This window comes from Hoplias malabaricus, chromosome 4 (genome assembly GCF_029633855.1).
Source record: "Hoplias malabaricus isolate fHopMal1 chromosome 4, fHopMal1.hap1, whole genome shotgun sequence".
Taxonomy (NCBI): Eukaryota; Metazoa; Chordata; class Actinopteri; order Characiformes; family Erythrinidae; genus Hoplias; species Hoplias malabaricus.
In genome coordinates, this window is record NC_089803.1 from 50,151,433 (window position 1) to 50,166,094 (window position 14,662).

The 14,662-nt window shown below is 36.7% G+C and overlaps 1 protein-coding gene across 4 annotated transcripts in view; it reads left to right on the top strand.

Annotated features, from left to right (window-relative positions):
• Positions 1-14,462, top strand: part of sbf1 (SET binding factor 1) — a 121,819-nt gene extending 107,357 nt beyond the window's left edge. For all 4 annotated transcript variants that reach the window (XM_066667977.1, XM_066667980.1, XM_066667979.1 and 1 more), the window contains 11 exons: positions 1,585-1,761; positions 2,235-2,336; positions 2,424-2,609; positions 6,316-6,442; positions 6,555-6,685; positions 6,768-7,010; positions 9,177-9,284; positions 9,540-9,745; positions 9,843-9,930; positions 10,578-10,709; positions 10,810-14,462. In XM_066667977.1, the coding sequence (XP_066524074.1) occupies positions 1,585-1,761; positions 2,235-2,336; positions 2,424-2,609; positions 6,316-6,442; positions 6,555-6,685; positions 6,768-7,010; positions 9,177-9,284; positions 9,540-9,745; positions 9,843-9,930; positions 10,578-10,709; positions 10,810-10,908 (1,599 nt within the window). In that variant the 3' untranslated portion in view covers positions 10,909-14,462. The remainder of the gene's footprint in view (positions 1-1,584; positions 1,762-2,234; positions 2,337-2,423; positions 2,610-6,315; positions 6,443-6,554; positions 6,686-6,767; positions 7,011-9,176; positions 9,285-9,539; positions 9,746-9,842; positions 9,931-10,577; positions 10,710-10,809) is intronic.
• The last annotated feature ends 200 nt before the right edge of the window (positions 14,463-14,662 follow it).

A 14,662-nucleotide genomic window follows, 5' to 3' on the forward strand; every position in this document is an offset into this window, starting at 1 on the left:
ACTTTCCAGGAAACTGTTCATCTAGGAATGCCTGGACCTGACACCCATAATGTGGTGGTGCACCATCTTGCTGGAAAAACTCAGGGAACGTGCCAGCTTCAGTGCATAAAGAGGAAAACACATCATCATGTAGCAATTTCACATATCCAGTGGCCTTGAGGTTTCCACTGATGAAGAATGGCCCCACTATCTTTGTACCCCATATACCACACCATACCATAAATTTTTTGTTCCAACAGTCTTGGAGGGATCTATCCAATGTGGGTTAGTGTCAAACCAATAGTGGTGGTTTTGTTTGTTAACTTCACCATTCACATAAAAGTTTGCCTCATCACTGAACAAAATCTTCTGTGTATACTGAGGGTCCTGTTCCAATTTTTGTTTTGCCCATTCTGCAAATTCAGTGCGCCGATCTGGGCCACCCTCGTTGAGAAGCTGCAGCAGCTGGAGTTTGTAAAGGTGCCATTTGTGAGTAACTAATATCTGCCGAAGGGATGTTCGACTGATGCCACTCTCCAGTGACGTGCGGCGAGGCTACGCTGTGGGCTCTTGCTGAATGAAGCTAGGACAGCCACTGATGTTTCTTCATTATTGACCGCATTTTGGGAAATCCAACACTGAACCAGTTTCACTAAACTTGGCAAGCAGTTTGCTAACTGTAGCATGGGAGGTGGGTGGTCTCGTAGCGCGTCTTGCATTGAAATCTGCTGCAATGACCCGGTTACTGCGTTCACCAGACATCAACACAATTTCTGTCCACTCCTCACGTGTTAACCTCTGCGACAAGTCAATGGCTGTAAACAGAGAAACTTGTAAATACCTCATGTAAGAATAAAGTTACGTTAAAACCAACTGAAATTCTCAATAAGTTTGATGTCACATGATCCTCTTCCCATTGAAAAAAACAAAAGTTGGATCCAAAATGGCCGATTTCAAAATGGCCACCATGGTCACCCATCTTGAAAAGTTTCCCCCCTCCCATATACTAATGTGCCACAAACAGGAAGTCAATATCTCCAACCATTCCCATTTTATTAAGGTGTATCCATATAAATGGCCCACCCTCTGTGTGTAAATATATATATATATATATATATATATATATATATATATATATATATATATATATATATATATATATATATAATTTTTATTTATTTATTTATTTCTTGGGTGCCGAAAGTTTAGGCTGGCTCTTCACATCAGTTGTTATTCATCTCCAATTCTATGAATCTCACCTGATTGCACATAGTGCCACCAGCCTACGGAGGGTGAGGGCAAACGCATGCTTCTTTTGAGACATGTGAAGCCAACCCCCAGATCCATTTGGAACTCAACTGTCTAGTGTTAAGCCCAACAATTTCACATAATTAAGATGTCTCACAAATTCTTATTCAGTATTATACTTATACTCGTTATATTTGTGAAAATTATCTTCTACAGTTCTATTTCAACCATTCATATTTTGTTACTGTTTTTGGCATTTATTTTTATTCAGTTTTTATCTTTTTGGGTCAGTAATTTGTCTTGTAGGCATTTTTATTTTCCAGCTGTAACTGTGAATTTTGTTCTATGGCTCTACAGGGTGGAAAGCAGGACTCATTCCAGCAGTGGGAGGTGGTGCCCATTGAATTGTTTGATGTGCGACAGCTGAAGAACAGTTTCAAGAAGCTAATGAATGCCTGTGTACCATCCTTAGTCTCCAACGATCCTTCCATGACTTTCCATCACTGCCTGGAGGAATCTGACTGGATGAACTTGGTAAAACCACCATACATTAAAATACTTGATTTTTTTTTGTTGTTATTTTAATTCTGAAATCTTAGCAGTTAAATCACTATGCCAAATTCATATAGTGTCAAATTTACAATGATACTATTATTATGTACTACACTTGTCCATTTTTGTTTATGGCCTTGAAATTTGATTTTGACATTTAAAAATCCAGATGTTGTAAACATAAGTTTTATTAATTTTCTTTATTATGTTACAAATTTGAGACATTTTAGAATTTGAAGTATCTAGTGCATTATAGCTTCCTGTGAATTTGAACAGGACTACAACAGTAGAAATATTTTATATGTATTTGTGTTGTTTAAAATTTTGCTAAATGAAAAATCTGGGCATTAGTTTAAATTGAGTAGCCCTTTATTATATATATATATATATAAAATATTTGCAGCAGGTACATTTTCTGTTACTTTGACCTTTACATTTGTGTGTGTGTTTTGTAGCTGCACCGGGTTTTGCAGGTGTCTGTTCTTGTGGTAGAGCTGCTGGACACTGGGTCCTCAGTCATGGTCAGCCTAGAAGATGGTTGGGATGTCACAACACAGGTAAATATCACGGTGTAACTACTGTTGTAGATTGGATTGTAGTGTTGTAGGTGTGTGTAAGTGACGATGTGGCTCTGCTGCGTTTAGGTGGTGTCTCTGGTGCAGGTGCTATCAGATCCATACTATCGCACATTTGAAGGCTTTCGGCTATTGGTGGAGAAAGAGTGGCTATCTTTCGGTCATCGCTTCAGTCACCGCGGTGCCCAGACCCTGACCAGTCAAAGCAGTGGCTTCACGCCAGTCTTCCTCCAGTTCCTCGACTGTGTGCACCAGGTGCGTTGGTGTAGATGTCATTGTCATGTGTGCATGATCATAGCAATTTGCCTTACATAAATAGCAATTAAAGGTTTGACTGTATCTGTTTCCTCCACAAAGTTGACCTCTGGTTCCTTATCACATGCAGTCTGCATTTTGACATGTTTGTGATGATGTTATCACAGCAGTAAGGCCGTTTAAATATTATTATTCTGGTTAATCAAATATTTGTGGTGTTATTGATTTCTGAGTCATCATGACTAAAAATATAATACTAAATATAATAAAAATAATTTCTTAGAGAATGTTATTCTTGGGTTCCTCATAGAGGTTCGTAAAAAAAATCTAATTCATATGTAAAAATTTGGTTAAATATATACTGCACTGAAATGTTCCCTATAAGTTGATGTAAAAAGGTTTTGCTTGAACCAGTTCTGTTTGTTCTTTTGCCATGAAATATTGAGTGTGTTTGACTACTGGTGTTTCAAATGATGTTAACAATCTAAACCATTATTAACTACACACAGAATCTCAAAATATTCTGAGCACATACAGGTGCATCTCAGTGAATTTGAATATCATCAAAAAGTTAATTTATTTCAGTAATTCAATTCAAAAAGTGAAACTCATATATTATATAGATAGTGTTTCATGTTGATGATCATGGCTTATAGCCAAAGAAAACCTAAAAGTCATTATTTACAAAATTATTTTTAATCCAGAAATTTTGGCCTACTGAAAAGTACGTAGAGTATATGCACTCAGTACTTGGTCGGGGCTCCTTTTGCAAGAATTATTGTATCAATTCTGTGTGACATGTAGGTGATCAGCCTGTGACACTGCTGAGGTGTTATGGAAGCCCAGGTTGCTTTGATAGCTGCCTTCAGCTCGTCTGCATTGTTGGGTCTGGTGTTTCTCATCTTCGTTTGACAAAGTCAGGCAAGTTTGCTTGCCAATCAAGCAAAGTGATACTGTGGTTATAAACCAGGTATTAATGCTTTTGGCAGTGTGGACAGGTGCCAGGTTCTGCTGACTTTGGACTTGATATAACACAGTGGACCAACACCAGCAGATGACATTGCTCCGCAAACCATCACTGATTGTGGAAGCTTCACACTAGACCTTAAGCAGCTTGGATTGTGTGCCTCTCCACTCTTCCTCCAGACTCAGGGACCTTGATTTCCAAATGAAATGCAAAATTTACTTTAATCTGAAAACAAGACTTTGGACTAGGGGTGGGACTTGATTTAAAAAATGAATCGGATTAATTAGAAGCTTTGTAATTAATGAATCAAAATTAATCACATTTGAATCACATTTCAATATTTAGCATGATAATTATTGATTTAAGTTTGGTTGATGAATGAATCAATGAACATAAGCTTAAACTTCAAAATCTTGTTTATTTTCCCACCAGTCTACTACCAGTTGGTCAGTTGGTCTGACATGGACTTTGACATTTTGTTTCTGAATGTGAACCCCGACACTGTTTGCATTACTTTACTGACCTGCGCTAGCCCCAACAGGTTTTGGGTTGAGATGGTAACGAATGATGGAAGTGCTCCTGTGATAAGCAAACTCCTTCCTGCATAAAGTGAAAATGACAACATTTTTGTTTGTACTTCCATCTGGAAGTTTCTTGTATTTAAAATTCTCATCCACCAGCGTAGTCTCTTCCTTCATCTCCATCATGTTCATCACATTGTGCGTCGTTATAATTTGTATGCCTGGACCTCATGCACTGCGAAACATTCCACAGTGCAAAGTGCGATTAAAACGTTAGTCCCACCCCTACTTTGGACCAATAGTAATAGTCCAGTCCTTTTTCTCCTTGGCCCAGGTAAGACACTTCTGGCATTGTCTCTGGGCTGCAAGTAACTTGACACAAGCTGCTAGGAATGCACAAGGAAGAGTAGGATATATCTGTGTGTGGTGGTTCTTGAAGCATTTACTCCAGCAGTAGTCCACTCCTTTGTGAATCTCCCCTCTATTTTTGAACGGCCTTTTCTTGACAATCTTTTCAAGGCTGAAGTTATCCCTGTTGCTTGTGCAACTTTTTCTACCACATGATTTCCGATTTTTTCTTCCACTCAAATTTCCTTTAATATGCTTGGATACAGCAGGAGGGTGTCAATGACTGCCTTCTGGATATCTGTTAATTCAGCAGTCTTCCCCATGATTGTGTAGCCTACATGAGTTTCACTTTTTGATTTGAATTACTGAAATAAATGAACTTTTTGATGATATTCTAATCTATTGAGATGCATCTGTATTTGCACACTACATTATTTTATAGATTTGATTTTGTATGGATATAAATACTATTTTATTACTCTACACTTGATCCCCCATAATGACAAATAATAAAACATGTTTTTAGAGACATTTGAAAATTAAATCCAAAAACTAAATTAAAAAACTCTCTTCACAGAATTATCTTTATCCTTTTCTGTTGCACTCCATATTGTGTTCAGGCATATCCTGTATGCTTTACTTATTCTTGGGATGTTTGCGTCTGTTGAGTAAACAGAAGCCACTGCTGAGTAAATAGTATATGGCAGCCTGCTTGGAAACTGCTAAACAGCATTTAATGCACATGAACGTATGTACAAAACAATTCTCTGGTCTGATTAGACTAAAATTGAACTCAACAGCAGATTTTGTCCAGCAAATTATTATAATCATACACAAGATGAGAAGTAAAATATCCTATGCCAATCCATTAGAGCTTCACATATAGCCCACCATACACTCTTCCTACCTGCAGCCACCAAAATTCCTGTTGAAGCCTCAACACTAAGGTTGCTGTGGCCGATCAGCAACCAGCTATAAATAACAGCTACGGTTACTCATTGAAAACTAGCACGTACGTACTCAAACCAGCCACTGTATCACTAGCTCTTCACAGGGGTCATCAGACAGGCACCACCTCTGTTGGTATTTTGCTGAATTAAGCCCACAACACCCCCAGAAGGCTCAACGGTGATGTCTGGTGTCCGAGACCCAACCCTCTCCAAGCCAGCTTTACAGTCCTATTTTACCCTATACCATTAACAACCATAAATCCACACTGCTACATGCTACATCACCAACTATTCCAATAGCATCTCTACTGTGCATTTCCCCAAGTAATCTGTGCTCTCCTTATCCAAAACGTTTAGCTGTAGAGCACCAATCTTATACTGTTCTTACAGTGCCGTATTGTGACGGCAGAGTTATGCTATGAGTGTGCTTCTCACTGGCAGCAACTTGCAAACTGATAACAGTTGAAATATTGATGAATACAGCAATATACCGGAACATCCATGAAGGAAGCCACCTCAACAGAATACTTGACCATAATCCTCTCTGAATGCTCCAGCAAGAGCCTAGTTTTGAAACCCCTTTAAGCATCTTTAGGGAGATCTTAAGCTGGAAGTTCACAAATGCTGTCTAATTTCTTATACAAATGATAAAAGGTAAGAATAGTTTGGTCAGTTTAGTTAAAGGATCTAAATATTTTCTGAATCCACTGTTTATGTATAAGTTTGTATCTGGTATTTAAATCTGTGTCTGACTAATATTTGATTTTTATGAATCGTTTTCTCTTCTAATGAGGTGTTTTTGCATTCTGAATTTCATTTACATTCATTTGCTTTCATGAGTGCAATTTTAAGGCAGTCTGGGTAAGTGCATTTTTTACATGTCATAAATGTAAAAATTGTCCCTTCCACATCCTGCACAGGTTCATCTTCAGTTCCCCACTGAATTTGAGTTCAGTCAGTACTACCTTAAGTTCCTGGCCTATCACTATGTATCCAACCGCTTCCGGACCTTCCTACTAGACTCTGATTATGAACGCATAGAGCTGGGTAAGTCACAAGACCCACACATTGTTACTATTTACAGTATAAATAGTTTTACAGAATTTTCTTGACTGCTTGAGACATAGTGTCATCTGGAATTGTTTTGACCTCTCTTTAGGGGTCTTATATGAGGAGAAGGGAGAGAGGAGAACTCATCAGGTCTGCAAATCTGTGTGGGATTATATTGAGCACCTTCACAAGAAGACTCCTATCTTCTACAACTACATGTTCTGTCCAGAGGAAGAGGAGGTAGCAGAGGTCTTGGTCTGTGTTTGAGGCTTGTTTACTTTATATTGGGTTGCCTAACTGTGTGCTGTTGCTTTTCTGGCAGGTCCTAAAGCCCTACAGCTTCATCTCCAATCTCAAGGTGTGGGACTTCTATACAGAAGAGACCTTGTCAGAGGGGCCATCGTTTGACTGGGAGCTGGTGCATGGGAGGGCTGAGGGTCCCAGCGAAGAAGCTGGAACTGACCGACCTGAGATGGCAGCCCCCAGATCCAAGAGGCATGTGGTCTGGCCATGCTATGACAATCTGAATAAAGTGCTGCCAGATGCTATCACCAAACTGCTCCAGGTCAGTACACACACACACACACACACACACAAACATACATACATGTGTGTGTGTGTGTAAAGCTGCTTTGTGACAGGTGAATCAGGTTGTAAAAATCATTATAAATTAAATTTGATTTGAATTGATTTCACTTAAGGAGTGTGGTGTGTTCTCCCCGTGTCCGCGTGGGTTTCCTCCGGGTGCTCCGGTTTCCTCCCACAGTCCAAAAACACACGTTGGTAGGTGGATTGGCGACTCAAAAGTGTCCGTGTGTTTGTGTTGGCCTGTGAAGGATTCACTTAACTTGCAAAGACTTAACCTTTGGTGGGTGTTTTATATTTAATGTCGTTTTCAATACTGATAACCTTACCTGTTATCAGTTAGACTGCTAATTATGGAATCTTCCAGGACAGTGTTCCTTGTTCTAAAGTTTGCAGTATTATTTAGCCTCTATCCCAACATATTTGAGTATGCTGCAGGCATCACTGTGCTTTTCTATATTTACAAAAAAAAATTGTCAGTGAACACACTGAAAATATATTCTTGAAGTTTTATCTGCTAAATAAAAGTTGAAGCTATGTAAACAATTACTCAACTCCTGCATTTTTTGAAAGTGTGCCATATTTTCTGGAAATTGGGTTTGTACATAAAAACAAATTTATAAATTGAGATGCAACTGATAAACTAGGAGGTATTATATTTAACATTAAATCATACAGAATAAAGAAACTTATCAACCATGGGCAAATGTATGGAGCCCCCGAAGGGATGTGGGAAAAAAATTAATAAATAATAATGATATGTTTTTGTAATAGTGAGATAACTAATCATATTTAAATAATTCTCTTTATTGGGCTCAGCAACTTTATTTACCAGCAATGCCATATATTGCAATGTTTTAGTCATTTAATTATTTTACTGTTAAATATTTCCCCCCTCTTCAGAGCAATAATTCTAAAGCAGCTTGCCTGAATTGCCTGAATTTGTGCCATCTACAAGGCGAATCTGGTAATGTGCCGGTAAAGCGTCCCTTGTATTGCTCAAATATTTTCCCTCAAATAAATTATCTTGAGATCCTGAGATAATTATCTCAAGATAATTAAAGGGAAAAAATGTATGGTACCAAAAAAAAAAATAATAATTCCCCACGTTTTTTTCCCCACATGTCCCAATACTTAATGTATCACGGATAAAAGAAATTACCCCATGTCCTTTTCATGTTTTTTTTCTCTCTCCACATGTCCCTTCAGGGGCTCCGTACAAATGAGAATACATTGTTTTACAGCTGTTTATTTGATTTGTTGTTTATTTGCTGTAAAATGTGCTGGCTTGTGATGGGAATTCAACTCTAAAAGAGCTTTGACAAATATGAGTTGTACTTTAGGTGAGCAACTCTGAGAGTGTAAAATCTGAAAAATGATTAAACAAGGATTACGATGGCCTCAGATTGGCTACAGCTGTGATGCTGTTTTGGTTTAAAGTGGAGTTGAGGAGTCTGTTATCTCTCAACCCCAGAAAACCAAGAGACATTAAGAAACAAGAAAGCTAGTCACAAAATCGAAATAAGAATGTACTTATTTCTCATTGAACAAATTTACCAATTAGACCATAACGTTATCATGCCAGTTGTTTTTTTTTTTTTTTTTTTTTTTTTTTTTTTACATGAAATTTTGCATACAAAACAATGCTTCCATGCCTGAATAGCCTGTTCTTGAAATAAAACACAATAGGATGTATGGAAGGAGACAGTTTGTTCCCTAATATTATTAGAAATATTGCCAGAAAGATGAAGTACTAAACAGTAAATTAGTCTTTTAATCTGATTGACAGTGTGATGTAGTGGGAAATGGAGACCAAACAATTGCACGCTCTTGTTGAGAAGTTTTTAACTGTTAGTTTGAGGTAACCTCTTGTGGAGAGTTTTAGTTTACATTTGTGTTAGAGAACTCACATGTTTGTGATTTAGAAGCCAGTTTTGTGAGGTTTTTTAGAGCTCAAAAGCACAAAAGGTTTTAAGTGATGTTTTATTCTTTTGGCAAAATTTAAAGCTTATTTTATTAATTGGTTTCACAGACCAACAATGAGTGGTGGGTATATACCACAAAATATTTTTTAAAAACCTGCACCTTTTTCCAGAACCGCAGTATATACAGCTGAACCCTAACTGTTTTTGCAATTTTTGTGTAGGATGTGCATACTCTTGAGGCTGAGTTGGGACATGTCTCTGAGAAGTGGAAGGATATATGGGACAAGATCAAGACATCCCAACGGACTGAGGCCAAGCTGGAGAGCCGGGTACAGACAACGTTAATAAATCTTACTGGTTCTTCACAGAACATTTTAATGGCTCTCTCATTTTGCTAATTAGATGATGTATTTTTACCTAAAAAAACAGACCACATTCTACTCACTGAATAATACTCCATGACTTCTTGAGCAGAATGGGTGATGCAATAGGAAGATGAACATAAAAATATGTAGAGGATCATGTCACATGCACACAGCCTGAAATTCTGTTATTGACACTGTATTCCTCTGCTTTGTCTCTAGCACTCATTTTCTAGCTCGCTCCTGATGTCATCCAACCTGATTTACCAGAAGCACTCGCAGAGTATTTACCTGCAGGAGGGTAGTGTGGGTTCCTCCATCAACCTGGCCCTGGACCGTGAGGCCAGTGCAACCTCCACACCTGCTGCTGGACGGCCCAGCAGCAGCAACCTCTACGCTCAGTTCCAGAGCACAGAGAGCGAGAATAGGTGTGTACCAGTTTCTCCATTAATGAATTCTTTATTGATATTAAAATACTTGAATATGCATAATATTTTAGTTTTATCATTTCTGCTTTTCTGTCAGGAGTTTTGAGGGTATCCTGTTCAAAAAAGGAGCACTGCTGAAACCCTGGAAACCACGCTGGTTTGTGTTGGACAAGACCAAACACCAGGTTCATGCTTTACCTACTTTCTACATTTTGGGAATGTGTATAATAATTGTATTAATTTGATTTGATTGATATTGTGCAGTCTGAACTCTTAAAATGATTAAGGATGAAAAATAATTAATTGTGTGTTAAAGCTTTTACAGTTCAGGGCATCACACACACACACACACACACACACACACCCCTATGGATGATTTTGCTTGGACAGACTGTGATTTCCAGCATGTGATTTTGAATTGTGAGAGGAAACCAAAGCCATTCAAACAAAATCAGTGTGAATGAATAATGTTACAGTTTGTTTAGCTGGTGTACAGCTGATAAATGTGGAATAACAAACCAAATTAGTGTTTTGTTTAAACCCTTGGCAACACAGCCAGGTTGAGTATTTGATACTTAGATATCACAGTAGCAGAAGACCACAGTTTTATATATATATATATATATATATTTGAATATCTTACATTCACAAGCATATGTAATATTCTTAGCTTTTTTTTTTTTTATTTATAAATAAAAACATTTTAATGAAAACTTTTTTTCCCCCCAATACTTCAAAAGTGCACGGAAACTCTTAAAGAATTTCCCAAGTCTAAGCCAGTCATATAATAACTCACGCTTCCCTTTTCTTTGCTTTTCTTCCCATCGCTCAGTTGAGATACTATGACACAAGGCAGGATAAAGAATGCAAAGGCGTTATTGAACTGGCTGAAGTGGAATCTGTAGTTCCAGGCACACCCACCATGGGAGCCCCTAAAAATATAGAAGAGAAAGCCTTTTTTGATGTAAGTATTTTTGTTTTTTGATTGATATTTCCATTATTGTCTGGCAGCTAGACCTGCTTCTGATGTTTTTAAATTGATCCTTGCATCTTTCTTTCCTCAGCTGAAGACAACTAAACGAGTGTACAACTTCTGTGCCCAGGACAGCCAGAATGCACACTTGTGGATGGACAGTATTCAGAGTTGCCTATCTGATGCATAGAAGGAGAAGCTCAATGTAAAAGACACTTTATTGCATAGAATTGGAAGGATGTCTGCTGCTGGAACTTCCTGCCAGACATAGTTTTAAGCCAATTGATGTGGCTTTGCCAGCAGAGAGGGAGAAGGGCTGTCTGCCTCCAGTCTGTGTTGGTGGTATTCATCTTTTATACAAAAATGCACCTCATCGTCACATGTGTTTTTGTTTAAAAAAAACAAAAAAAAAACAGACAAAGTCTAAGAATCCTTTTGATCATAATTATTAGTCTAACCACTATACAGCGCCCCTGGATGTTCTGTTGTGCTCTGCTAATACAAGGCATGATGTCACTATACTTTGGGGTCTGAAGGACTGCATCTCTGCATACAATTCATATCCAAGGCACAAGCTACAGCTAGTCTTTTTCCTGTCCTCTCTTACAAATTGCATATTAAATGAATGCTACACAAGGGCCCATAAATGCACAGTAAAGAGCCACAGCCAAATATGTCTGCCCTAAATGTCCTTTAATGGTACCTTGCATACTATATATGATATTTATAAACTTTCACCCTAACTCACTACTTTGGGTTCAGTTTTCTGAGCTGTTTCTCATTGGTGGGTGAAAATCTTTCCTTATTGACTAATTATTTGTTCCATTCATCAAAATTACAAAACATTTTCTAACTTTGTCAGCACATGCCAAGCAGGGTGTTCTTTCAGTGGTTCATGAAGGATCTAAAATGTCATGTACAGTGATGGAAAATAAAGTCCTCCACCAGTTTGCTGACATTTTGTAAACTATATATCATGTATATTCTTGCCCAATTTATTAAAATGCATTCTCGGGATTACACTCTCAGATTAGCCTGTTTACAACAAAGCTATACAGAAACAAACTTTAAGATCCACTGTTAATGTAGAGAATTTAAGGGATACTGAAGGAGAAGGAGGGATATATTTTGTTGTGATGATTAATTTATGCACAAAATTATTAGTTTAAAAATAGTGAAATGCAGATGAACATGACGATGGTGGATAGAGGGGATCTGGAGCATCTCTGTTTCAAGCAAGTGTCTGTTTACACTGGTCAGGAGATAGCAATCTTGCCATACTGAAAGCTGAGTACCATATTGTATCTGCCAAAATGAAATAGATCAGATAGTAAGATTAATAAACAACAATATTTGAATATTCTTTTCAAACAATTATAATTTAATTTTCATGTATTTAACTCTTTGTAGTCCATTTAAATAAAGCAACTATTACTGGAGTGTAGCTACAGTTAAATTGCTACAACCTGGCTAATGTATTTCATATACATGTTTATATACGTGTGTGTATATATGTGTGTGTGTGTGTATTCCTCAATGTATTTCTGTATTTATTTACTTCTTTTATAATTTTGTTTTTTTCATATGTAATTTTTCTATTGTTAATTCATTCAGTTATGCACATCTTCATTTGGTTCTTTCTGGTTTTTGATGTTCATATGATAGAGGGGCATGATCAAATAATCTCTCTCTGATCTTGAAAGCTAAGCCTAAACCTTAAACCTGACAAACACACCAACTCTATCATATGAAAACACTAACAGAGAAAAAATATTCCTATTTTTGTATTATAACATTTTATGAATGAGATTTTAATTAAAGGACTTTTAAAACCTTTAAATAATTAAATACAAAATAATGTAACTTATGAACAAACAAAGAAAAGAAATTAAACATGTAATTCTGTATTTTTTTAATTAGCAATTCATTTATTGAGGGGTTTATTCAATATTGTGCTCATTTTGGCAGACCCTGTCCTTTACACTCAGTGTCAGGCCCAGCCAGCTTGCTTTCTCCTTGACCTTGTCATTTTCAGAACAGTATTTTTAGCTACAGTCTGTTACTTTCTGTTTTGAAAACTGTATATATGAGTTTACATCTGTATTATTCCTTTACAAGAGTGTCTATTTAGCTGGACTTGGTAAAGATGCAAAAATTGTCACCTACTGTTTATTTTCTATTCCTTATCCCTACCAGATTTTTTTGACCTTGGAGAGAAAACACATACTGTTCTGGTCAACACTGGCACCCTTGCATGTCAGGTATATAATTAAAAGGTTTTCAGAAATAAGCATAAATATAACAATGTTGATTAATGTCTTCATTTAAGCAACACCAAAAAATGGATGAAAATGAAAATATGCCTTGGACACTTTTAATAGCACTCTGCACTAATATTAGTCAGACATCACATTTGATCTTAAATGCTTTGGTAGTACTCTGATTTCATGTCTTTAAGGTCTCTAATAGCAGAAGCCGCAAAGTTAGGCTCTTCTATTCCTTAAGCCTCACATTTTTACCACTAAACTAATCATTGTTTTTACAGAACAATTTTATAAAATGGCTGTGGTTTCTCAATGTAAGTTTGGGCAAAGATAAGCTGTGCCTTTTATGATAATTCTGTAGCCAGGACCTGTTCCTGTGTATCCTGGTATTCCCTAATAAACCCTTCTTTGCTTAGTGTGTGGTATATGGTACGATTTGAAACCATCACTCCAAATCAGCTTAAAATTTGCATGTTTGGTTGTTTTTTTTTTTTGGTTTGTTTTTTAAACACATTCACACCAGGCTGTGCAGAGTAAAAAAAAAAACTTAAAAAATAACTAAATAAATAAAGGAAGGAAGGAAATTATCTTTAAAGTCTTAATACATTGGTTAGTTCAACTCATGAATACTGGCAATTTATTGCTGGTGAGTATAAGTTCACAGCCAATGAGAATCTAATTAACTGAATTGTTCAAGTGTGCCAATAACTGTCATGGCAAATTTTCAGTTTTTATACAATTACCACACATTTTCTTTTTAAAATGTTATTGTTGATAACATATGTTTAATTTTGGGTTGATATGGGTCAAACATTCAGACCAAAGTGTTTTTCCAGAAGATACTGTGTATTGTATTTCATAAAGTAAGGGTGCCAGTAATGTTGGCCAGAACTATGTATATAAATATACACACAGAAAAATAGGGTAATGCTTGTTGAACATAAAGTTTGAATTTTAGATTTTTTTTTTTCAGATAAATCCCTTTGTATATAATATGCAGATTTTTATGTTTGTTAGTAATTTATTTAACTTTGTCTCCTGCATATGGCAGTCCTCAATGCACCACTTTGAGTCTAGAAATTCCAGTATGTGCCATTTTTCTGCATTAACGTGACTAATTTTTATATATTTTTTTTCAATATGACTCAAATAAATCCTTAATGCGCTTCTTTTCTAACTTGGTGGTCATCTTCCAGTACAAGTCACTTGGAGTTATGAAAGAGATTATCTCCTATGACAAGTTTGCACAATGTGAGCGTAATTACAACAAATGTTATGGCCTCTGAGAACAGCAGACCTACTGTTGCAACGGATAGTATTCATTTTAAACAAAACCCTTTAAAGCAAACTGTATAACCATTTATATTATTTATTTTTATGTTCCTTTTTGTAATAGATATTTTTTCTGAGGCAGTTCTGTTTTCAATCATGTATTTTTTAGGATTAAAAGAAAAACACTGGGGCTTTCCTTGTCTCTGGACTTTATTAATGTTTTCTTTTGAATATCTATCACCTAGCACTTCAGCCCACAAGAGGTATTTGCCATTTGAGACTTGGTGAATAACTGTTAACATGGGAAGGAATGAGGAGGGAATTTGGTTCCTAGATTACTTATGTTGTCATAGGACGTCCGTGAAAGTGAGCAAAGATAACCAACTGGAAACAAACGATAAACTTTGT